Source organism: Antechinus flavipes, chromosome 4, assembly GCF_016432865.1.
Source record: "Antechinus flavipes isolate AdamAnt ecotype Samford, QLD, Australia chromosome 4, AdamAnt_v2, whole genome shotgun sequence".
Taxonomy (NCBI): Eukaryota; Metazoa; Chordata; class Mammalia; order Dasyuromorphia; family Dasyuridae; genus Antechinus; species Antechinus flavipes.
In genome coordinates, this window is record NC_067401.1 from 386,935,901 (window position 1) to 386,963,017 (window position 27,117).

Here is a 27,117-nt window from a genome sequence, read left to right on the forward strand (position 1 = left end):
TTTAAAAAGAAATGGGTGTGGTTTTATCAGTGGAAAGGCTATTTTTAAAGATGCATTGGTTAACCTCTACACCCTAAAGACCATGTGACCTGTGCATCAAACTTGAGACTGAAACCTTTCTATGTGTTACCTCCCTTTATTAGAATTGTGAGCACCCTGAATTCAAATCTGATTTTAGACACTAGATGTGTGACCCTCCCCAAATCACTTAACCCTATTGCCTCAGTTTCCTCATCTGTAAAATGAGTTGGAGAAGAAAATTGCAGATCACTTCAGTATCTTTGACAAGAAAACCTCAACTGGGGTCACTAAGAGTTAGCTATGATTAAAATTACTGAATAGCAAAGTGATTCAGTCAGTTTAAAAACAAAATATTAACAATTAAAAAATCAATGCCAGTCAGACACAGATAACTAGAGACATAGATGGAAGTAAGATGCTTTAGTCTGGGGAAGCAGAGGCTGACAGGAGGAACTACCCAATAATATTCTAATTATAAAAGATTCTTATTGCACATTTTCTTTTCAGGGATCTGAAAACAGAAGGGTAGAGTCGCCTTGTAGGTGGGTAAAACCGGACAATCCTGAATCAGTCTTGCTCGTCCATATCCTTCTGGTCATTCCTCCTAGAGCTTGCCAAGTACCTCCATCACCTATCTCATCCAGGTCCCTCTCTACAAAGCCTCTAAAACTGGGGGTGGGAAATATTGAAGGCAGCTAGGAGGCACAGTAGATAGAACACCAACTTTGAAGTCAGGAAGATCGTAAGTTCAAATCTGACCTCAGATACTTGACCCTGGTCAAGGCACTAAACTGTTTCCCTCAGTTTCCTAATCTGTAAAATGAATTGGAGAAGGAAATGGCTCCAGTAGCTCTGCCAAGAAAACCCCAAATAGGATCACAAAGAGCTGAAATGACTTATTGAAGATAGAGAACTTTATCCTCTCATCCAAGAGACAATGTGGTTCCTGGAGTCAGTGGGCCTAAGTTTGAGGCCTAACTTTTGCATTTACTACTTGTGAGAACTCAGGCAAGAATACTAATACTGTAACCTATATTAGATAATTTGCCATCCCAGGGAAGGGGAGTGGAAAGATAGAATCTGAACTTCAAAACTTTTTTTAATGTAAAAAAAAGTGTTTTAATATGTAATTGCAAAAAAAAATTTTTTAAAGAAAACTAATACTATCTATATAGAACCTACTATATGCCAATCACTGTGCTAAGGGACTTACAAATATTATCTCATTTGATCCTCCACAACAACTCTGGGAGGTAGGTACCAGTATGATCCCCATTTAACAGTTGAGTAAATTGAGGCAAACAGGGTTAAGTGATTTGTCCAAGATCGCACACCTAGTCAATGTCTGAGACTAGATTTGAACTCATATCTTCCTGAATTCATATCTTCCCTATTTCATACCCACTGGGCAATTTATCCTTATGGCTAACCTCCATTTTAGTCTCTTCAGTGCCTCAGAGGCACTTGGACAAGGTAAGTATAGGATCTCCAGTTCTAAAGAGTTTTAGCAAGAGAATCAATTCTCTTATCCCACTCCCTAATCCCTCTAGGCTGGATTAAAGGGAATCCCTGGAGACAGGGAGCTAGACAGGTTGGGCTCTATAGGACCTGGCAAATCTTGGAAAGGATGGGATGTGGGATCATGGGATTGGCCCCAAACAGCCAAATTCCAGTGGGATGCTGGAACTAGTGCTCCCACCCTGAACCTCGCCCGGCCCCACGGCTTCTTCAACCAAGAGCTCTGCTGGTGGAAAGGGGGTGGGCGGGCAGGCTGCGGTTTTGCTCAGCGCCTTTGATTTATTGCCTAATTCAGGCTAAGAAGAAAGGCAGCTCATCTCTAAGCTGGAGACTTAGGGAAGAGACTGGAGCTTCACATCTTCTAAAAGCCCAGCCAACAGAGCCCCACTCTCTAATCCCGGGGTGCAGGCCTCGGCCTGCCGTCAACCCTCGCCAACCCTCTCGTTTGCACTGCTGCGGTCGGGTTCAAAATGTCCCCCCCAGGCGCTGGATGTTTATTGGGAGAGAGACGGAGACAGAGGGAAGCAGTAGACTGAAGGAGAGAAGAGGTTACATTCTCGCTCAACAGAGACCCTGAGGAACAGACAGCCCTCCCGAGGCAGAGAAATAGCAAATCAAAGACTAGGAGAAAAACAATGGATGAGGGACAAACTGAGAGAGAGAGAGATCTGAGGACTGAGTGAGGGTGGGGGGAGATGGGGAAGAGAGCTAGGGAGAAACTGAGGGCAAGAGACAGACCAAGACTGAGCCTCAGGAGCAGGGGGAAATCAGGACACAGAAAGGGAAGAGAAATGACGAAAGAAAAAGAGAGGTTGAATTGGACAGAAACAGCCATTGATGGAAACACACTGAGAAAGAAAAGGTGGGGGAATAGACAGTGGTACAGGGAGATGAAGATGGAGGCGAAAGATTCTAAAGCTGGGAACCATGGAGAGGAGCAGGGACATCACTATGGAAGACCTAAAGACTCTACTGTTCTTTGGTGATCAGCACCCACGATCCTCATTGACTTTGCAGAATTCTACCCTGTAGGACAACTTCTCCCTACTTAGAGAACCTATCTCACCCAAGCTTTATGGCCTCAGGTCTTCCTGAGTTCCTATCTTCCTATTTCATACTCCCTGGGCAATTTATCCTTAAAGCTAACTTCCATTTTGGTCTCTTCAATGCCTCAGAGGCACTTGGACAAGGTGAGTATGGGATTTACAGTTGTAGAGAATCAATTTCTTTGTCCCACTAGCTAATCCCTCTAGGCTGGATTAAAGGGAATTTTGCCTGTCACAAAAACCATGAGATTGGGACAGGCTGGGAGGCAGTTTGAATAGAGAATTCAATTCATCGATAAAAATTTAAGTATTTGCTGTAGGTAAAACAATGAATAGACTAAGGGAAAACAAAATTAGTTCCTGCTTTCAAGGACCTTATTTTCTACTTGGGGCACAAAACATGTCAAAGAAATCAAAAAATGCAAAATCATTCGAGGAAGGAGGCAGGACTAATAACCAGGGGGAATCAGGAAACCTAGACCATGAATAGATTTCAGAGACTTTAGATAATCTGTTTTTTTAGTATTTCGATACACTGTAGTTCATTACAAGTAATTCCCTTTGCAATTTTATTTTAAGTATTTAAAAATATTATTCTCAGATACAGTATCTAGGCTTTAGCACACTGACAACAGGATACAAAAACACTGTTAAGAACCCTGATGTAGGAATGAGGAAACCTAGTCTATGAATAGATTTCAGAGACTTTGGCTAACTTGTTTATTTGATCTTTTTGATAACTGTAGTTCATTATAATTAAATACCTTTGCAATTCTGTGTATTTTATTTTATGTATTTAAAAATATTATTCTGAGATACAGTGTCTAGGTTTTAGCACAGTGACAACAGAATATATTTTTTAAAAAACTGTTAAGAGTCCCAATGTAAAAGGTAGTCCCCAAGTTGAACTTTGAATGAAGTGATATGAATTCTAAAAACTGGTGATGAGGAAGGGAGACTATTCCAGGCTATTCCAAATAGGAATAGTCTATATAAAAGACAACAAGATGGAATACCAAGTTTGGGAAATACCAAGTAGGGCTATTTGGCAGAAATGTAGAGTCTATGAAAAAGATTAATGTGAAATAAGTTGGGAAATGTAGAACAGAATCAGATCATGAAGTGCTTTAAATTTCAGATTAAAGAGTTTGTATTTTAGAGACAATAGGAAACCACTAGAAATTTTTGAAAAGGGGAAGGACGAGGTCAGGTTTTAGGAAGATTACTCTGGCATCTGAATGGAGGATGAATTGCAGAGGGGAGAAATTCAAAGAAGGGAAACTAGTTAGGAGGCTAATTCCAACAGTCCCATTTAGAATTAATGAGAGCTTGAACCAAGAGAGAATAGGGGAGGTATGCATGTAGGAGAGTGGACAAAATTAACAACAAACTGAATGTAGAGAAAGAGGAAGAGAGACAGAGAAAAAGAGAAGGAGAAGCAGAAGAACAAGGAGGGGGAGAAAAAGAAGGGAAGATGAGAGAGAAAAAGAAAAAGGAAAGGAGGTAAAGAAGGGAGAAGGAAGAGGGACATTTTTCAGGTTACAGACAAATACAAAAAGATGGTCTTTTGCTTTTTCAGTATCTGTCATCAGAACAATTGCAAGGAAAAACGAGATGGAATCAGTGTGAGAAGGGAATATGAATATTCTTTCCAACTGTCTCTTCTACTGAAAAGTAACACCTAAAAGGAAAGGTAAAGTAACTATGAAGATCAAGTCTGGAGAAGAGAAAGCTAAGAGGGAACAGACAAATAACCCTTTTTCTAGTCTCTGAAAAGACATGATTGATTATACTAAAAATGAGAACCCAACGAACTTCCTCTCCTTTTGACAATAGAACCAGGGTAACTGGACTAAAATTATAGCCAGAGACACTGAGGTTAGACCTCAGAAGAAAGGAAGAAGGAAAAACAAACCAGATTCCTTCTGTTTAGAAATGTTCCTAGCTCCTCTTTAGAGGGGAGAAAAATAAGATATAATTGAGAGAATCCAAGTTTATTCTGGGCTCAGCACTCATACACATGAGAAGATACAGGTGCAAAGATGGTCGCTAATAAGAAAAGAACTATCTCCCTTAATTAGCAATGCCACTTTTAGCATGTAGCCTAAAGGGAACAAAAACGGTGGGGAAAGGTTCCCAGATACATAGAAATATTTTTAGCAGGACTTTTTATAGTGAGGAAAAAACTGGAAAAAAAGTGAATTTTCAGAGGAATTCTGAAAAGAGAAAATTCAGAGGAAGGAGAAAGGCTGGATAAATAACAGTATATAAATGTGTAAGTGAGGTGGGGTGGGCAGTGATTAGAATAGGATTAGAGTAGAGATTGCTTCCCAATTAAGATTAGGCAAAGCAGCAGGGCTTCTAACTTCTGAACAAGAATGCTATTGACTAAATGCTTGGGGAGTATGGAAGAGCCTTTATTTCAATCTTCATAGAAAAAGTGTTTTCTATGTAAAAAATTATAAGGTGTGAGCAATAGCCTAAAGGCAATTGAGGGGTACTTCCTACATCAGAGGTATTTAACTTTTTTAGAGTCTCGGATGCCTTGGGCAGTCTGATGAAAATATGAACCTCTATTCAGAATCATGTTGGGTTTTGTTGAGGTTTATTATTATTATAATTGAAAGAAATGCTAAATTTCTGCTAGAAGTTAGTGAATATAAAGATGTAATTTTTCCTATCCAAGTTAACTACCCTCTGAAATCTATCCATGGATTGTAAATTAAGCACCCCATCCCCCATCCTATAAGAATGTGACCATGGCCATAATTTCATACTGACTGGATTTAGAAACTAAGGCTGCCTCCTGATGAGTGATTAATTGGCTAAGAGTTAAAACTAAGAGTCACTCGGTATCCTGTGTGATCTGTGTTGGTCAATCTACCTACCTCTCTTTGTGTATCTTCAGGACTTCCTCTAAGCCTTTTTTAATCAAAGTATTGAAGTGGGAAGGAAAAGAGGGTGTCTCTCTACCCACAACTCCAGAAGAAATTGACAGTGACATATGCTTTGCATGTGGCCTGAGAGGGGAATTCAAAGATACTCTTCTGAACCCTGACCTTTTGTGTCAAGGAAGGGGGATTTTGAATTTTAAAGACAGCTTTTTCATTGGGGTTTCTATGTCTGGAATTCTCTCCATCCTCATCTCCACCTCCTGTTTCCCTAGCGTCCTTCAAATCCAAGCTAAAATCCATCTTCTATGGAAATCCTTTCTTGATGTACTTTAATGATGTTGCTTTTCCTCTATTGATTATCTCCAGTTTATCCTATCTATATCTTGTTTGTGTACAGTTGTTTTCACATTGTCTCTCCCATTAGACTATGAGCTCCTTGAGAGAAGAGACTAGATTTTGTCTCTTTAGCAGTTATCTCATTTCCTGGCACATAGCTGATACTTAATAAATGCTGATGACTGATGAAATATTATGCCAGAATTTATTCTTCTAGCTTAGCAATGACAATTTTGGGAATTGTCTCATGAGTATTCCCCATCTCTAGAGCTCTGGAGTCAGATTTTCTAGAGAGATTTTCTGACTCAGTGTGCTCCTTGGAGCAAAAAGAAAATACTCCACATAGTTCCTGCACAACGTCCTACTTGGAGAGCAAAACCAATGAGTAATTTAGAGGATAGAGCAGGTTTGGCAGAAAGAAGACTTCTTTTTCAGTAGCCCCCAAAAAATGTTGAATTTCTAGTGACGTCTACGCCACAGGGTGGCACTATGGATTTGGAAGGGACCCTGTAAGGACGAAAGATTTCACCAGAATTTCAAAGTATTGCTCTGATAGCCATCCCAAGAGTAATGTGATTTGAGTACATTTCTTATTTTTTCATGGATTCTCTCAGGCTCTTCACATTGTTTGCATTTTCTATGGCAGCTGAAACAAAAGCTCTTTCATACCCTATATATATTCAGACAACCGAATGCCTGTTCAGAAGTTGAGAACCTACGGGCAATGAGATGGCTCAGTGGATAGAGCACCAGCCCTACAGTTAGGAGGACCAGAGTTCAAATATGGCTCTAGACACTTAACATCAACCAGCAAGTAACTTAACCCCAATTGCCACAAAGGAAAAAAATACAGAAGTTGGGAGCTCTATTGTTCTTTTTTGGGGAAACCAAGACAAGCGCCATATTTAGATATTTTTTGAAGTACTCCAGGTGAAGACATTATATCAAGGCAAGAAAATGACCCTCATGGACCAATCCCCAAAACCAGACCCTGTCCACATGAGTTTAGAATACCTGGGAAGGCTGAGCCACGTGTTACAAATGTAATAATGTCTGCGAGAAATGATGAATAGGAAGAATTCTTAGAACTCGGGAAGACTTGTAGGAACTGGTGTAGATCTAAATAAGCGGGACCAGAAGAGCAATTTACACAATGACCACAATAATGTAAGGGAAAACAACACTACAAGACTTCACAGCTTTGCCCAATCATGACTTCAAAGGTCTGATGATGAAATATGCCTCCCTCTTCTCACCAGATAGATGGTTGTAGACAATAGGTGGAGAAAAAGGAATATCTTTTCAGACATGATGACTGTGTTGACTAGTTTTGCTTAACTCTATTTGTTACAAAGGAAAGTTTTATTGGGATGTAGGAGAGGGAAAGTGTAATGAACATAAATAAATGTGTTTTTTTTAACCTGATTTAAAAAAAACTTCATTTACAAAAATTCAAGCTTCTCCAAAAGATATCAGAAGGTCATTAGTCATGTTTGCTACAATATGTTCTCAAGCTGGCTTGAATGCCAAAAGTGAGGAAGACACAATCAAGATCATGTATGATGAGAAAAGGAGGTGGGTCATTGTCCTGAAATATTAAAAGAAGAGGAAGCTGTCATCATGTGAGTTTAATTCTCTATGGCTAATTTATAGAAAGACATGAATCTAGTGAATGCATGGAATCAGTGAAGTAACAAGAGGATTCTTCCCTTTACCTAGGAATGTACTGGAATATCAAGTTCTCCTAAAGCACCAAAATATGAATTTATAGCTTATTAATAACATGAATGACAATCCCTTGTCATGTGTACCTCTTCCATGTGGATGTTTTTGTTTTTGTAGTAGACTTTAAACTCCTTTAAAAAAGTTTTTTCTATAAAAAACAAACAAAGTTGTGTTTTACATGATAGATAACATATGTGTAAACTATATCAAGCTGCTTACCATCTTTGGAAAAAGGGTATGAAGAGAGGGATAAAAATTTGGAACTCAAAATCTTGTAAAAATGTAAAAAAAATTTCTGGACATGTAAATGGGAGAAAAATAAAATACTATTTTAAAAAACAATCTTTTAAAAATGCTCCCTCCATTTCCAAATATGCTTCTTTTCCTCTCTCCTGACAACCAGCTCTTCTAATAAGAATTTTAAAAGAAAAAAGAAAATAGTCCCCCCAAACTATTCAACCAATCAATGAATCTGACTGTTCCATACTTCTAGACCCCGATTTCCCCATTGAACCTGGGAGGACATATTTTCATCTTTCCTTAGGTCAAGCTTGGAAGAATATCCTTTTTTTTAAAGGTGAGGATTGTTTCTTGATTTTGTAGCTTCATCTGCACATGATAAAGTGGAATCAGAGAAATTCAAATATTTTGCATCTCTGCCAATGAAGAGTCAATCAAAAATAAGGACCAAGACACTCTAAAATAGTGAAGTAAATCAAATGAGAAAGCAGGATTTGGGAGGTACTATTGGTTCTTGATGTCAGAGTTCCATCCATGGCTTATTCAGGAACACATATCTATGTGTAAAGTAACAAACACCTGTACTTACAAGATTTTCAGGCTATAGAGACCAGAAAACGCTTGTCCTGGGATGTGGGAGAGGTGATTTCCGGAAAGACGGCTGTAAAACAGAAGGAAAGAGAATATGAAGGGTTATTTGAAGGGAGGGGTGGGTTTTGTCAGTAATTATAGTCAATTCTCAATTATATGGGAAAGGATTATAGTTCTGGATCACCTACACCATCCTATTCCTAACTCTTCAACCTAGTCTTAAGATACTGACAAGACCAAGAAAGGAAGGAGTGAAGGATAGAGGGTCTGAGAGAGACAGAGAAACAGAGATAGACAAACAGATAGACAGAGACAAACAGACAATGAGTATATATGTTAGGTATGTGTGTTTCTGCTATTGCATTCCCAAAGCCAATATGTATATGTGTATGCAAGTAAGTGAGAGTATGTGTGTGTCTCATGGCATTCCAGAACCAAATATGGTAAACTCTCATTTATCCAGAGGTCTCAGGGAAATGGGATGTTCTAGTAAATTTAACATTCTGAGTCACTGAGTTATCAAACTCACCACATAAGAAGTGCCAATTTTTAAAGAATACAAAGAAAAATGCACTCAGTGTGAAAACATTAAATATAATTTAATCTTTAATGATTCAGAAGGTATTTATTGATTTTTTCAAAGCCACAGAAAGATTATTGTGACCACAGAATGAGAGACTGTTAGAAATGGAAGAAACTCAAGAGATCAAGAATCTAAACTCTGCATTTTACAGTGGTATAAACTGAAGTTTGGAGGGAGGAAATGGTTTGCTTTAGTAAATTCTTACTCCTTTAAAAGGTAAAGGAGTTAATTATTTAAGTTGTTTTATTAATAATCCTTGATAACACTTCATCTTTATTTTGATATTTATCGTGAAAATTACATTTTCCCCATTGACTTTGTGATTTCATTGACGTAGGAAGCTATAAATGAAGAATTTCCTCTTCCAAAGTAGACTGACATATTATCTGAAATTTGCAGTCTTCAGAAAATTGCCTGGAGACTTGAAAGTAAGCTGATTTGCTCAGAATCATATAGTCAATATGCAGCAGAAGCAAGACTTGGAAACCATATTGGTGGGGAGGGAAGAGCAATATAGGGGGAAATGTTATCTGATTCTTCCCTTTATTGGAAAAATGGGGAAAACTATGGGTATACAATATTGCACATACTGTCAGATCAGCTAATAAGTTGAATAGTTTTGAGAGATTTCCTTTTTTTTTTATTCTTTATTGCAAGATTGGCAAAAAAAAAAATGATGAACACCTAAGCTGCTACCATGGTAATCACAGGAATGAATAGAAGGACAGGAAAACAAAACAACAACAACAAAAAATTGTATGTGGAATACACAGGGGATAGCTGAAGTTAATAATTTTTCACTTTAATTTTCCTTTCAAAATTGTTTTCCAGCTGTTTTCCTCTTATAGGCTTAGTCTCTCTAAATGAATTATTATAGAATTTGAGAACTGGAATAAACCTCAATCGCTGAGTCCAACACACGCCCCAAGAAGTGTCATTACTCACATTTAAGCTTAAAGACTACAACGCACCTACTCCCTCCTGAGGAAGACCAATGCAGGACAAGATACTCAAATGATAGACTCTAATATAGAGATAAGGGCAGCCAGGTGGTTCAGTAAAGGGAACCCTAGGCCAAGAGTCAAGAAAACCTGAGTTCAAATTCAGCCTCAGGTACTCCCCAGTTTTGTGACTCTATGCAAATCACTTAACTCTACTTCAGTTTTCTCATCTGCAAAATGAGCTAGAAATGGCAAAATGCTCCAATATCTCAGCCAAGAAAATTCCAAATGGAGTCACAAAGGGACATGACTGAAAATGACTAAAACAACAACAGTGAGAATACAAATACTAATGTTACAGGATAATACATTACTTTATCTGGAAGAATGTGAATAATACATTTTTTATTTTTAAAAAATACTATGTTCTGGCACTAATAATAATAGCTGTTATTTATATAGCATTTTAGTTTTTACATATAGCATTTTAGTGTCTACACAAATTACTTCATTTGAAGGTCATAACAAACCTGGAAAATAGGTACCATTATTCTCTCCATTTTACAGCTGAGGAAACTGAGGCAGGCAGAGGTTAAGTGACTTTTCTAGGATTACATAGCTTGTAAGGAAGAGGCTGGATTTGAACTCAAGATCAAATGCGATCATTTATAAAATGTATAGCAAGGTGCCTGGCACATAGTCGAGACTCAATAAATGCTTGTTCCTTTCTGCTTCCCCCTTTTAGCTCCCAGCTTTATCCACTCAATGAACACATTCAGTCACTAATATCATCTGCATTTCCTTTCTCTCCCAGCACCTCCCTAATTTTTCCTTTTTTCCTCCTGTCTGGGAATCCCCAATTTAGATCACCCATCTAAAGGAAGCTCAGAGCCATCTCCTCTTGGGAACCTTCTCCCAGGTCACAGTCTTGGGGCCTTCCACTTCACTAGCTTTATCTGCCTCCAACCCATCCTCATCCCTACTCATGGCAAAAAGTGGCTTCTACTCACAGTTCCTCCAGAAAGCGCAGGTGAAGGAAGAGGCCAGGTTGGAGCTCAGTGAGGTTGTTCATGCTCAGATCTCTAAGAGGAGAACAAGAAAGCACAAAGTGAGATCATTGCCAACAGGATCACTGTTGCTGTCCAGTCTACAAACCTGTGCCCAGGGATAATCTCCAAATCCATGCATTTCCAGGCTTCCTTCAGTTGCTTCCCCTTTCCTCCCTCCCAATTGTTTTTTAAAATAGCTTTTTATTTTCAAAATGCATGTAAAGATAGTTTTTAACATTCACCCTTTCAAAATCTTGTGTTCCAAATTTTTCTCCCTCCTTTCTCCACACCTCCCTCCCCTAGATAGCAGGTAATTCAATATAGGTTAAATGTGTACAATTTTTCTAAACATATTTCCATATTTATCATGGTACAAAAGAAAAATCATATCAAAAACTCCCTTCCAATTCTTTTCTTTGAAGAAGCAGTGTTCTATTAGAATATAAGTTTCCTGAGGGCAAGGACTGTTGGTATTTATATCCCCATTACCTGACTCTTGGCAAGCACTTAATCAATACTTCATTTGTTCAGAGAGCCACAACAGGAGTTCCTATAACAAAAATGTCACCATCTCAAATCCTGGATACTAGGGCATTACAAGCTATGTACCTTTCAGAGGTCAAAATGAATTGAGAGGCAGGGCATCCTGGACTCATTTCTATTTTCTGCCTTTGCAGCTGTGCCTTCTCTATGCCTCAATTTCCCCATATTCCCTTTACCCAATCTTCCTCCAGGTCATATAAAAAAAGTAAAATTTTAAAGTTGGAAAGGTTGGTGGAGATCATCGTCGAAATCCTCATTCAACAGAGGAGGAAGCTGAAACTTAAAGTAAGGTCAAGTGAAAGCCCAAGGTCACACAACTAGTTGTTAGTAGCAGAACCAAAACTAGAAGTCAGATCTCCAACATTTGCTCCTGACTACTGTGTGCTTGTAATGCTGGCTAAGATTGGGCCCATAATGGGATCTGAATTCCTTAAAAGGAAACAGGCTAGGGAAACCGATGATTACTTTGCTGTCCAGCACATACTGCTGTTAAAAACAAACAAACAAACAAACATGACTATTAGGGGCAAATTTTCAGACTAATAACTAATAGTTTAAAAAAAAAGGAGGGGCTTTTCATCTAGAATATTTCAGAAGCCAGAAGATAAGGATAACTGGCTTAAGAAGTCATTCAAGCCTGTCCTTTTCTCCTTAAGTTCTTCTGTGACTCTATCTTATTAATGTTTATCAAAATAAAGGTCCTGAATCTCCCTTCTCCCAACCCTGTGTCCATCTTGGAAAGACCTCAGTCCTTAGAGATCTCTTAGTTCAACCCTCTCACTTTACAGATGAGGAAACCGGAACCTAAACAGATAAAGTGATTTGTCCCAATGTCACAGAGGCAATGAGCATCAGAGGCCAGATCTGATTCCACTCTTTCCTGTATAGGCGCCTGCTTAACTCTCCCAGTTAGTATCTTTCCAGGGAAGTTTTCAGAGCAAGAAAAAAAAAAAAAAGAAAGAAAAAGATGCAGGTGACAGAATGTAGATGGGAGGGTCTGAGAAGAGAGTGTTTTTCTAACTTTTTGAGTGGTCTAGAGACATGGGGGTTCATATGTACCTACAGTCTGTGTTGATCCTTGAGCTGCATCCTAACACAAAACATCCTACCAGGAAAGTGGGGCAATTTGTGGAAATGAGGTAAGGGTTGAGTAGCTTTCTCGAAGCTACCATGTGTTTATCAACATTGCAAGAGCCTTTAAGTATCTTCCAGCTTGAATTCTGTTCTAGGTCACCACATGATCCCTGCCCTCGATGAATTTACAATATAAGTCAGAAAATCTAATGTGGCTGCTGGTACGTGGAATACACTTAGCAAGAGCAATAAAGGTATTTATATCTTAAACCAGGAAAATGTTCCTCCATAAAGGAGGGGAACATTTTTTAGAGATGGATTGCTGGGGAGATAACCATGGGAGTACCACTCAACTCAAGAAACATTTCTTAAGTATCTAGTATAGGTGATAGAGAAAGAATTAAACAATTCCTGCCCTCAAAGAGCTTATAGTTCTCCAAAGAGGGTTCAACATATACACATATAAATAAATATAAGTAGTTATGGGAACAAAGAAGAAATTTGGATAGCGACGCTAGGAATATCTGAAGGGGAGAGAACATTTTTGGCTTGGGAAGATCAGGAGAGACATCCAAGTTCAGCCTTAAAGGAAGACTGGGATCCTGAAAGGTGCTAATGAAAAGGAGAATATCAACCTATGAGGATTTCATGAAAGAAGTAGAATTTCAAGTTCTGTTTAAATTAGGAAATAAAGCACCTGGGAACCCTTGAGCAGGTACTTGGGAGAAGAGGGAAAGAGTTGTAGGGGCAGCTACATGGCACAGTGGATGGAGCACTGGCCCTGAAGTCAGGAGGACCTGAGTTCAAATAAGACACTTACTACTTACAACCTATGTGACCTTGGGCAAGTCACTTAACTCCAATTGCCTCAGCAAAAGAAAAAAGAAAAGAAAAAAAGAAAAAGAAAAAAAGAGTTATATAAGAATGCCCACTGATTCTTGGCAGAATCCTCCCTAGAGGAACAATTCCTGAGTACCTACAATGACATACCTGGGTATCCTTAGTATCATCCACGGAAGTGCCATGGACATGTAGGGAGAGGATTTGATCTGTGTTTTTGTGTCTAAACCATGTCAATGGCTGTTTGTCCATGAATGCCTGGGCATACGATTGATGTTTGTGTCTGTTCGTGTGCCTGACACATTTGGCTACCAAGAAACCCTGTTTCAAGCTCCCAACAGCTGCTGCCCACCCTCTGTAGCTCCCACCCATCTCTCCCAGGGGGACAGATGTGAGACCAAGCCAGACCACCATTATCCTGGGCTCCTCAGCACATCTTGAATTTGCTTCCCTTCCCCAAAAATCCACTTTCGCTGCCGAATCCTGGCCCTGTCCTTTTCCCCAAGAACCCCCACATAAGGTTTATTTTTGTTGCTCAAAAGGCAGGCTGGAGTTGGTCTAAGGCGGAGGTGGAGGGGGCAGGGGAGAGAAGAGGGAGAATGCATTCTGGAGCCCAGCTCTGATCTATAAAAAGACTGTTTAGTCTCAAATGTTTTATCTTTGATAAGGCTCGGGCTCGATCTCAATGGCCTTTAACGAAGGCATTCCAGGCCTGGGCAGGTTCGATCAAGAAAATCTGAACGCCAAAGTCCAAACACTCCTTTGTCTGAAATTCTCTCTCCCCACCAGGAACACGATGGCCATCTTTGAGGCAGGATGGGGCCCCATTCTGGGAATCATAGCATGTCTGAGCTGGAAAGTAGTCTCAGAGACTATCTAATCCAAACCCCTCAGCACATAAATGAAAAACTAAGGCTTGGAATGTTTTAAGTGACTTGTCCAAGATCACACAGCAAGCTAATTCTTGAGCCAGAACTAGGACCCATATGTCTTATTTCACAGTATTTGACTCTTTCCATGACCTCAACAAGGCTGAGTCAAAGAGGTATTTTTTGATAGTGATGATAGCCATAAGAACAATTCACACATGTGATGCTTCAAAATTCAACACACTTTTTTTTCTAAACAATCCTTTGGGGTAGATTTGGAAGAGCATTATTGTCCCCTTTTTACAGATGGGGAAATTAAAGCTCAAAAATAATAGTGAAGGGCCCAAGATTACAGTTATAATTGGGATCACAGCTTGGCAAGGTAGAGTTCTCGACATAGCCTGGGGATTAGGGAATTCAGGGGAAACTGCATTCAAATCCTACCTCAGATATTGGCTAATTGTGTGAAGCCTGGCAATTCATTTAACTCTCTGAGCCCTCATCTTCATATTAGGGATAAAAACTGCTTTGATAGTCAGTGTGACATGTTGGGTTGAGAAACAGCCCTGGAAGATCTAGATTCAAATTTGAACTCTAACAGTACTTAGCCTCAGTGGCTCTATTACTATTAATTCCAGAACACGTGTCAGTCAGTATTGACAGGTGGAAGTGTTTCATCTCAGAAATCATGAGAAATTCTGATTATTTACCAATAAATTTCATACATCTGGAATTTGAACAAGGTGGTAGTGATGTGTGGAGGTAAATAGCCTTTATTAAGTACCTACTATGTGCCCTACTATTAGCACTTTTTGTGCTAAGTGTTGTATAGATACTAAATTAAGCAGTATTATCTCATTTGATCTTCACAAAAGTCTTGGGAGGAAGGGGTCTCAGCAGCTAGTACAATCCTTAATTTTTGCAGATGAGTAGCAGAGGTTAAGTGACTTGCCCATAGAGCTAGTTAAACATCCGAAGATGATTAGAACTTAGGTCTTCGTGATTCCAGGTTCAGAGCCCTTTGCTGGCTGGGTCCCGTACTGTCCAGATGCTGTAATTGTAGCTTCTGTACTATATCACACACTGCCCCTAGAGTTAGCAGGAAAGAGGCAGGAAGAGAAGGGAAGGAGGAAGAGAAGAAGGCAGAAAGAGAAGGAGGCAGGAAGGGAAGAAGGCAGGAAGGGAAGAAGGCAAGAAGAGAAGGAGGCTGGAAGGGAAAGAGGCAGAAAGGGAAGAAGGCAGGAAGGGAAGGAAGCAGGAGCATTACCAACTTTTTGAAAGTGGTCAATTGAGAGGGTTTTGAGATTTAGCCCAGGTGCTGCACAAGTGTAAGGATGAGTGGGGCAGACTTTGTGGGGCCGGGAAAGGGAGGGGACTAGAATGGTGTGACTACAGGAATTCAGGTTTGCAGTCTGGAAAGCCTGGGGTCTTTTCCGTCTCCTCCCCCAAAGTCCCCCCTCACCCCGACAGGGAGGTTGGAGGTGCCGCGAAAACGATTAATTCTAAATATTTACCCTGAGCATTTCTCAACTTGTATACACAGGCAAAGGAACCGGAGTTCAAGGGGAACGCAGGGCATGTGACTCAGGGTTCATAACTCACCTGTCCCTCCAGGGGCTGCTTCCTAAGCTTTGAAGTCGCGCCCCTTTCACAAACCCCGCTCTTACCTTCCTGATTAGCACGCTCATTGTTCTTTTCTAGGAGGGGGAGCCGGGAGAATAGAAGGCGCTTCTCTTTCCGTTCCCCTGTCCCCATCCTTTCCCCCGCTCTCCCCACTGGCCCATCAGATCCTGTGTTAAGACAACATACTGAGCTCAGTGTCTGTAAGGGAGGAGCGGAGGAGAATGGATTTCAAACCGGGGAGGGGGCAGGGATGGAGCCCCATTTAGTCCCGGCTGTTTCACAAAAGGATAGCACGGGGAGGGGGTTGCGGTTATGGCTTAGGGGAGAGGGGTGGGGACAGGAACTTACAAGTCTGTGAGGGGATAGTGGAGAGGGCTAGGAATGAAGGGGTTCAAAAAAGAGATCCTCAAAGCTGAAGCCCTACATTATATGTGGGCTTCACACACACACACACACACACACACACACACACACCCTTCTCCTTTCCCCACCTTCCTCACCAACAAAGGAAAGCCGGGACTGTGGGCACCCGGAGAGAGTGCTAGGTCCGTACCCAGGGAGCTGGGACGTCCTAAGGTATGAAGCTTTTCCTCCTGAAGGTTTCCTGGTCATTCTCATCCTTCTAAGATTGTGTCGGAATCATAAATCCTAGGTTCGAATCCTGCTTCCCTGCTTATTTATTGCCAGGAGCAAGTCACTCCTCCTGGGGCCCTAATTTCTTCGTGTGTGAAGTGAGGAAGGTGGGCTAGAGAGGGCTTCTTCGGGGCCTCTTCGTCTCTGAATCATATGACCCTAACTAGGGTCATTGTGAAGAGGGCAGGTTGGGACAAACATTTCTGGCTCGGACATAGCTGAAACAGATCTTAGAGGTCATCCTAGACAGACAGCGTCCTGCAACAGAAGGGAGGCATTCCTAGCCCCTGTTTATAGTTTCTAAATCTGGAAGAGACCATCAGCTAGTTCAACCCCTTCATTTTACAATAGGGGTGGAGGGATTTACCTAAAGGGAATAATTAGCAGAGGCAAAATTTGAACTCAGGTTTTCTGTCTACAAACCCAGTATTCTTGCTATACTCTTCCAGCTCTCAATCTTATGATCAACTCACTTAAAATGCCAATTTTAGAGAACAGGAAAATGAATATAGTACCTGGCAAAGCCAATTTCCTTGATGCCCAGGATAGCCTTCTTTCCATTCCTCCATGTTGTTTTTATGTACATCTATGGATTCAGGTCCATGTGTCCATGGATGTATTTATGTTTTATGAGTGGATGTGCACATGGGATTCAAGCAAAGACTGGATGAACCTTTGTATGTTTTCAGTCAGATGTCTTCCTAACCTTCCTTAAAGCAGCCTACTCAAACTCTTTCCTTGCCACCTCCACATATGCCCAGAGCCCCCATTTATAAATAACAAAAACCTTTCACCTATTGTCCTCCTCTCTTTGACACTTCCCAAATGTGACCTTAGCCACATCACTTAATTTCCTCTGACCTCAGTCTCATTACCTATAAAATGAGAGGAGTGGACTAAATGATCTCTTTGATCCTTTAATTATATACCTCCCTTCCCTTTCAAAGACAAACTCCTAGAAAGAGCCCTACTTTCTCATCTCCCCATTCTGCTACTGATCCAAAACTCATTCTTTCCAATCTCCCTACAGAAATTTCTTTAGCCCCTTTTATTGTGTGGCTCAGTGGAAGGAACTCTGTTCTGAGGCTATAGGACCTTAGTTCAAATCTCACCTCTGAAGTTTGCTCCTTAGGTGATCCTCGACAAGTCACTTAATCCTTATCTCTAAAATTAAAGAAGTGTTCAAATTCTATAAGGATAAGGACTGAAAAAAAGATCAGGTCATACTTTAAAATTGGAAAGCACCTCAGAGACCCTCTAATCCAATCTCTCATTTTTACAGATATTCTCTTTCCTTCCTTTCAGGGTATAATTCAGGTTATATTTTGTTTTGTTTTAAATATACTGCTCTATTGTGATTCTCTTCTAATCAATTTATCTTTCCTATTTTCTTTTTCAGGTTCATCATTCAATGTCCAGCCTCTCTTTTGAGGCAGTATTCTAGGGCCCTTTTCTCTATGTATTTTCTTACTTGTTGATCTCATCAATATGATTTATTATTTTTAAGCAGATATCTCCCAAATCTCTAAATACATCATTCTCACAAATTCTAGACCCTCATCACTACCTCCTTGTAGAACTTGTCATCTCAACATGTCCACAATAGAATTTATCTTCATCCCTGAAGCCAACCTCTCCTCCCAACTTCCCTAGTTCTATTGAAGGCAATCAATTTTGAAAGCTTGTCTTCAGCTCTTCCATCTCACTCATTCTCTATATCTAATCAATTGATCTAATTGGCCAAGTCTTTCCAATTCTACCTTCTCAAGATTGTTCACATCCATGGGGTGTGCTGGAACCAGCTCTAACTGTCTCTTAATTGTTAAATTTTCAGAGCGGGCCTTTACAACTCAGAAGCTGGCAAGCAGTTATATTTATCAGAACTCGATTTCTCATTTTATTAATTACCTAGACTTAAGAAAGTATTTATAATGCAGATTAAATGGAAAAAATGCACTTCCATTTTTAAGACATTGTTAAACATTTACTAGCACACCTCTACAACCATCCATTCATCCCCTTTTCTCTGTTCACACCACAATTAGCCTCCTCCAGACTTTAATACCTCTCACATCTACAATTGTAAAAATTCCTAACTGGTCTTATACCCAGTTTCTTCTTCTCCAAAGTATTCTCTGAACAGCTGCCAGATTGAAATTCTTCAAAAAATAATGTGACCCTCTGCTAAAGAAGCTTTAGTGTTTCCTTCCGATTTCTCACCTTCATTTGGTATTTAAAGCTCTTCCCAGTCTAGTTTTCTGTCTAGCTACTTTTGCTACTCCCCATAAAGTATGTTCCTCCATTCTCTTGAACAGTCCTGGAATGTTCTCTCTTTTCAGTATCATCTCTTGAACCTCCTTTTCTCCTCAAAGCTCATTTCAAGCGCTATTTCTTTCAAGAGACCTTTTCTGATTCCTTCACAGACACTCACAAATTACATTTTTCATATATAGATATACACACTCATACACTCACATATATGTACTATATTTACTTGTTTGTAAACATGTATTCCTCCAATAAAATGTAAACTCCTTGAGCCCAGGAAGTAGCTCCCAATAATTTTTTTTGATTGTTTCATTTTTGTTTTTTATAAGGCAATTGGGGTTAAATGTCTTGCCCAGTGTCACACAACTAGTACATTTAAGTGTCTGAGGTCGAATTTGAATTCAGGTCTTCTTGACTTCAGCACCAGGACTCTATCCATTTTGTTACCTAGCTGTCCTCCTTATATTAATCTTTGTAAACGCAGCATCCTCGCACTATACCTGGCACCTACTGCAAACTTAAATGCTTATTACTAGATAACTTCCATAACCAGTTCTGGACTCCAGGGTTGAAATCAGGGGTATATGACCTTCTACCACATACCTTCCTTGTCTGGGCTAGATTTAGGTCTCCCCTTTGGTCTATTTACTAGTGAAAGGAAAGAGCAAAACCAGGTAGAAAATAGAGTAAGAATTCCTAGGGGAGAAAGACAGAAACCAGAAGGAACACAGGAAAATAGAAGCCTTTTTATAGACTTGAATCAAAAACTACTAGAAAATGATGAGATCGTTTCTAGAGACTTGAAACTCTAGAGCCAGTGGTGACTAGAGTATATTTCTGAACAAGATCCAATTCAATGAGCATTTATTACCAACTCTCTAACATCTGTCAGTCAATTCTCTAGGAGTGTAAAGTCTAATGGGAGAGAAAATATGGAAACCAATATATACAAATAAGCTACAAGTGGGATAAAGAGAAAATAATCCACTGGAGAGAAGGCCCTTGAATTAAGAGGATTTGGCATGTGAGGGACACAAAGGCAAGGCAAGAGTGACATTATCTATGACCTCTTACATGAGTAGGGGTCATTCTTCTTGGGAGAAGTGGGGACAACATGTGCCGAGAGAAGGTAACTTGAGGAGGGAGCCCTGACAACTGGGGGGATCAGGAAAGGCTTTGCCTAGAAGTTGGCACCTGAGCAGAGCCTTGAAAGAAGCTAGGAATTCTAAGAGATGGAAAAGAGAAGGAAATGCCAGAATGCATTCCAAAACCAACTCCAGAGGACTGGAGTGCCCTGCCCTCCCTCCCCTTCCTCCCCCCCCCCCCAGGTCCTGGGGCAATTTAAAATTGTTTTCAACTGAGGAATGGGGGAGAGGAAGGAAGGAGCTCGGACCTCTGTGCCTCAATTCACCTCGGACAGTTGCCACACACTGGCCACACCTTCACTATGAGCCTGGCTACTCAAGGTCAGTCCCTACAAAGCCTGTCAAACCTAATTTAAGACCCTGTATTTTATTTAAAAAAAAATTCCCCGCAGTTTCTGGAGCACCAAAATCTTCCCCAGAAGAGACCCAAGTCACAAACTCAACACAGCCAGCCACAGTCGGGAAGGGGGCCTGGAAGGCTGGCAGGAGGGGAGGGGAAGGGAAGGGAGGGGAGGGGAGGGGCAGCCCCCAGGCGCAGGAAGGAGAAGTTTCTGGCTGCATGTTAGGAAAATGTTCTCAGGGCTGCAGTCCTGTGAAGCAACCGGACCACCCAAGGGAGCTGGGCGAGGCCATGTCACCATAGCAATGGGGAACAGGTTTGATAAGAGGGAGGATGCTGGGGGGCAGGGGGAGGGGGAACGACTAGAATACCACAGAACCTAGACTTCTCTGGAGAAGTCCTGGGAAGCTGGGTCTGGGAGTCTCCCCAAGGAGGCAATCTAGTTCTTGAGTTCATTAAGGAACCACTTTTCTCCCCCTTTTCTGGAGGGGAAAGAAGCCACAATGGCCTGGGCCTCTGTCCAGCCTGCAACTAGGGTGGTTATCTCTCTGAGATCTGGGGGAGACAAACAAGAGGCCCTTAAAAAGCAGGGGGGAAATCTGATACTGGAGAAAGGTAGTCCTATTCTTGCCTTTCCTCATGCTGGACTCGTTTTTGCTCATCGATGCCTTCAGAAAGAGACCTGATCTGCCTTAAGGGATGGTCTCCACTGTTCATGTGCCTTCCAGCATAATCTCACTCTGTTCTAAGAGATATGGGAGGGAGAAATCTCCCCTATTCTTAAAGATCTCCCCAAAGATGATCCCAAGGTCTTTCCTCACTCTTTTGCCTGTCCCCACAGCCTCAGTGTGTCCTGGAAGGAGGGTCTGGTGGGTTGCAATGGAAACCTTCTGCAGCTATCAGCTCCTCTCTGGGTGGGCATGGGCGAGGCTGGACCCACCACACTGGGCAACAGGAGGGCTCCATGTGCACAGGGGAAGGGATCTGAGCTCTGTCTGCAGAGGCTAAAGATGCCTCATTTCCCCCAGAGGATAGAATCAGATTTACACAACATCAGGAGGCTAGATGCAGGGAGATTAGATAGACTGGGGGATTAAGAAACACTCAACAGATTCTTGTTAAATCAAAGGATTTAAGAGTTGAAAAGGACACCACATTTTAAGCCACAAAAGGTAATAAACTGGAGAAGTAAATAAAGACCAGAGAGAGTGTTAGATTTGAACTTGCATTCACCCCTCGTCTTACATGTACAAGAGCCCAACCTTATAAGCCCAAGATTGAGAACTGGAGAAGAGAAACCAGGAGAGAGATTGTGTAGCCTGGCTTTGTCCTGAGTTTCTCTGTCCCTGACAATCAATCTGTTTCTACTGAGAAGGAAGCACATAAGCCTCATTACCTGTGGAATGGGCCATAACCCCGTTACTCATGAGGGTCACTCCTTGGGACTCATTTCCCCCCCTTCATGTTTCTCTGTCTGCTTCATCACTAATTTTGTATTTTTAGTCTTGGAGCTTTGGTGGTATTTTGAATTTGAATTGATCATGGAATCTGGTTTGCTTGGTAATTATACATTAGCATAATTATTTTTCCAGCTGGGCATTTGTGAATCCCATGAGCATATTCTTTGGTCTTAGTTTAACCTATTTTTCTTTGGTTATTTTGCCTCAGAATAGATTTTTTACCTTTCATTCTGGACCTCACATTTTATATTGCATTTTTCTTCCATAATGAGCAAAAAGAAAAATAAGAAAATTTTGTTTAATTTCCTGGTTGTATACTGGAATAATCTTCTAGAAAGTCCAGTTTATTTTCAATGTTATTGTATTATATATATATTATATTATATTATATTATATTATATTATATATATATATATATATATATATATATATATATATATACACATTTATTTATTTATTTATTTTCTGGACGTTTAGAGAGCTTATCCAAACTAGCTTAGTTTCATACATTACCTGAAGTTAGCATGAACCTTTTGTTATCTGATGTGTCTGTAGCTGAATTTTATTAAGTTGTTAATGAGTCAGTTTTTGAATGCCTACTTTGTATGCTTAACTATTCCCTTTAAATTGGTGCATGAAAAAGCTATTTATGGTTTGGAGTTCCTAAATGTTGCTTTGAAATTTTGTTATGCACAATATAATCCTGCAATTATTGCTTGTATTAGTATTTTAGTATTGATGTTGCCACATATGGTGCAATTTAAAAAAAATTGAATTAAATTTTTTAAAAAAAGATGGATATGGTAGAACATTGGCAAGCATAATCAAAAGACTAAAAGTCTCTTAGTATTAGGATTAGATTTTTCTCTTAAGAATGGTGATATCAGGCAGCTAGATGACAGCACTGGCTCTGAAGTCAGGAGGACCTGAGTTCAATCCAGTCTCAGACACTTAACACTTCCTAGCTGTATAAGTCGTTTTACACCAATTGCCTCATAAAAAAATAAATAAATCTCACTTTTCTCTCCCAACATGATTCATAAAGAAATATGTATTTTTAAAAGTGAATGTATATGTATAACCAGCAAAAAATAAAAAGAATGGAGATATCTTAAAGATATCTATGAAGAAATGTTGTTGTTTGTCTTTTGTTCTCTAAGAGGACCATGACATGCAAGTAAATTAGATTTAAGTGAGGGAGGGCTGTGTAAGGTGACCTGCTTCACTTTCAAAGGTTTATAACTGTTCAAGTAAGTCCACTAATGTTAAAAAATAGGTGCGACAGAATACAGTTGTTCAGATGTGCCCACCTCTTCATGATTCTGTTTGGAGTTTTCTTGACAAAGATGCTGCAGTGGTTTGCTGTTTCTTTCTCCAGCTCATTTCACAGATGAGGAAACTGAGGCAAACAGTGTCAAATTATTTGTCCAGAGTCACATAGCTAAGTGTCTAAGGCCTGATTTGAACTCAGGAAGATGAATCTTCTGGACTCCAGGAGTGGCACAGTGGCCAACGTACCACCTGGCTGCCCTTTCTAATTCCATCTGAGAGTTTTGAGTATGGAAATAAATATATCTGAGGAACTAACAGTAGGAAGTTGTTCCTGAAAGGAAAAGCTACTGAAAAGGTAGGAATTCTTGTGGTTATTGTCCTTTGTTCTTGAAAAGAACCATGACTTCAGGTTCTTGATGTCATAACATGCAAGTGAAGTGGATTTGCGCAAGGTCACCTATCTTACTTTCTTTTCCAGACCAGGTCCAATGGCCAGATACCGAGCAGGACGACCAGAGACGGTCCTCTGAAGCTCCACTATTCAAAGAAGGCTTTCCTACTTAGAGACTGAAAGTCACAGTCAAGGCTAGAAGGAATGCTTCCCCTTCAAAGAGAGCTGAAGTCCTGCCCCTTGTGGTAGACAAACCGTAGACTGAAAGTTGGCATCTTCTCTGGAAAAGGGCCATGTCTTCCAGGAAAGCAGCATTGGGAGGCTTGTATTGGGCAGGTTTGTTTGAAAAGGCGAGAGACTCAATATGGGGAGGCAAGATGTTACAAGAAGCACCTTCAGGTTTTATTGATACTACCATTCAGCTTAAAGGAGAAAAGCCTACGGACATTATCCTCGGATCAGACAATCTCCCTGCAGAGATCACCAGAGAAGCCTGCAGCAGGTCTGTCAAAATAGAAAACAATCCTGATCTGCCTAAGATTATCTGGCTTCTGTTGATGCAGAAAACCATTTACAGCCACTTTATATGAGGTAAAAGAATTAGTTCTAAGCATAGGATGGTTACCTTGTGATAAGGTGGACTAGGATTCTGAATATTGGACTTGGAACCAAAAGTAAAGCTGGCCTACTATGCCATGGGTTCAAGATGCCTTGGATGGTTTTTAATTTTTTCTTAATTAATTAATTAATTGATTGATTTTTTTTTTTTTTTTGCTGAGGCAATTGGGGTTAAATGACTTGCCCACGGTCACACAGCTAGGAAGTGTTAAGTGACTGAGGTCACATTTGAATTCAGGTTCTCCTGACTTCAGGGCTGGTGCTCTATCCACTGCACCACCTCGCTGCCCAATTTATTTATTTCTAATACACATTGCTTTATGATAAGTCCGCGAATGTTAAAATAGCTGAGACAAATCAGAAAGTTTTCTAATATAGTTGTTCATTCTTTATTTTTTCTTAATTTATTTATTTTTAATATGCATTGCTTTATGATAAATCCACTAATGTTATAACAAGTGAGACAAATCAGGAAGTTTTCTAATACTATTCAGGTATGCTCAACTCTCCATGATCCCCAAAACCTTCCTGACTCCAGGCTGAGCACACTAACCACTGTATATTTGAGCTGCCCTTCCTAACTCTACCTGAGAGTTTTGACCACAGAGATCAATATATCTGAGGAACTAACAGTAGGAAGTTGTTCCTAGAAAGAAAAGCTACTGAAAATATAAGAGTTTTTGTGGTTATTTGTCCTTCTTTCTCCAAGAGGACCATGACTTCAGGAACCTAAGTGTCATAACATTCAAGTGGATGGGATTTCAGTGAGGGAAGGCTATGCAAAGTCACCCGGCAGGCAGTGGTTTTCAGTTCTCAATTTATGGAGGGGATGCTATCAGATCCTTTTTCCGAGGACAAAAACAAGGCTGTCTGCATCTGTCCAGTTGGATTTGATCAATTTGAGCACATGCCCCAAAGCATCCTGGATGTACCAGCCACTTTTCATCAGCTGATGGAGAAAGTCATTGCTGATATGCACTATATAGAGGCACTGATGTACCTTGATGACTTTGTCGTTAGAAGGATATTGGAAAAATATAAAGAAAAGGCTGAAGAAAATTAGATTGACTCGGAAAAGCTGGTCTGAAATTGTCAATTGGCAAGTGCCCATTTTTCAGTTTTGTTGGCCACAAGAGGCAGAGCCAAAAAGAGAGAGAAAAGGCACAAACTCTCCTAAGAGTTCCCAAATTCCTCTCCAAATAGCTATAAAATAATGCCTAAAAACTAATCCTAGAGTGGCCAAACACACAAAACAAACAGCTCAAGGCAACTTAGAAGGTCAACAGGAAAGGTCTGTCTCTCTGGAGTGAGATTGAAGCACAATGCAGCCCAAATGGCACTCCTATAAGCCAGCAGCAGGCCTTGGGTCAACTAAATTTTCAAAGGAATTCTCAGCCCACAGATGGTAAAGGAGCCCGACAACTGGTCTGAAGGGGATTACAAGGGTCCCTTTGCTGACACTGGAGGTGAGACTCTTGTTGCATGCCCCTACTAGGATCAAAGTCCCAGAATGAGCAGGAGCACCAACACCAGAGCTTGCAGCCACAGTGGATCGGGACCCTCCTCATAATTCCAGGACAGAAAAGACTTCTTGTGATCACTTACAGAACAGAACACAGCCCAGGAGAGCAGGGAACACACCTCTCTTTAGATCATACCATGTTGGAAGACCTGAAAACTTACAGGTCTTCAGAAACAGCAGCATGAAAAACCTGAAGCTTGGGAGCAGAGCCCAACTTTGACATGAAGTTAGAAATCAAATATGGTGCAACATCATATCCCAACAAGGTGGGAGCCCAGATCTGAAAAGCAGAAATCCTTTTGAAATAGCTACAACCACATGGTCTTAAAGACTTAAAATCTTTTTAGGGATTTCAGAAATGGCTATTATCACAAAATTCTTAAGAACCATATGGCTATTGAAGCATACTTTTTTCAGATTTTTTCTTTTTTTTGTGTTTGCTTTTGCAACCCAGCTAATTTGGAAATGTGTTTTACATGACTTCACATGTATAATATTACTTGCTTCTTAAGGGATGGGAAGAGACTGGAGGGAAAAATTAGAACTCAGTTTTTAAGAGTGAATGTTAAAAATTTCCTAAATGTAATTGAAAACTATTTGATGAAACAAAAAAATATTCTTTTAAAGATTTATTGGGGGAACTGTGGCCCTATTGCCAATGACATTGCTCATGTATATGTGACTGAAAAAATTCATGAAAAGCAAAACTGTCTCAACCTCACAAAGCCTTTTGGAAATAGATAAACAAGGAGAAAAAGCCTTCAAATATTTAATCAACTACGTTGTCGACACAATGATGCTGGCTTATATGGAACTAAGCAAATTTTTTGTTCTCCAATGGATGCCAGTATGAAAGATTTGCGAGTTTTATTATCCCAAGAAAGGGATGCTGAGATAACGATAAAAGTGGGAGCCTTGCAAATGAGTATTATGTTGGATGCTGATTAATCCAAGAAGTGGAGTAAAGAAGCAACTCTCAAAATCCAGAGCATACTGCCCAGTAGCCACAAGTGTCTTATATGATGACTTTGAACATCTAAGTCAAGAAAGAACCCCAGAGCTAGTCAGAAACAGGTTTTACCAGCCCACAATGGCCACAGATGTCATCAAGAAGTATGACACTGGTGCCAATGTGTCTAAAGCAAAGCATTACCAACTCATGCTGCATAGTTGGAAATTAAAAGTCCTAGCAAGTCTTTGGGTTGTGTTGTATTGAAATTCAATCTCTGGGAGGAGAGAATAAAAATGTAAGTCACATCTTAGTAGAGACAGATGGTTTCACCAAGTGTATAAGCAGCATATTCAACCAGAAAGCAAAAAGCATCCACAGTTGTTAATGTCTTGTGACAAAATAAATGTTCAGTCTCTAAGATTTCTTGACAGAATCCATTCTGACAAAGGTAGAGACTTTGAGAAGAGAAGACACAAGGAAATGTTGGCTTTGGCAGAGATTAAAAAGTCAAGAACTACACCTTACCATCCACAAAGAGACCCACAGCCTGAGTGTTTCAACCACAAGTCATTGAACGTGTTGGGACCTCTCCAGCCTCTCTAGAAAAAGCTCCACATAGACAA

At 40.2% G+C, this 27,117-nt stretch overlaps 1 protein-coding gene across 1 annotated transcript in view; it reads right to left on the reverse strand.

Moving 5' to 3' along the window:
• Positions 1-27,117, reverse strand: part of LGR6 (leucine rich repeat containing G protein-coupled receptor 6) — a 153,039-nt gene that overhangs the window by 96,842 nt on the left and 29,080 nt on the right. The window contains exons 2-3 of the mRNA XM_051998646.1: positions 10,906-10,977; positions 8,370-8,441 (exon numbers count right to left, since the gene is read on the reverse strand). Coding sequence (XP_051854606.1) covers positions 8,370-8,441; positions 10,906-10,977 — 144 coding nt within the window. The remainder of the gene's footprint in view (positions 1-8,369; positions 8,442-10,905; positions 10,978-27,117) is intronic.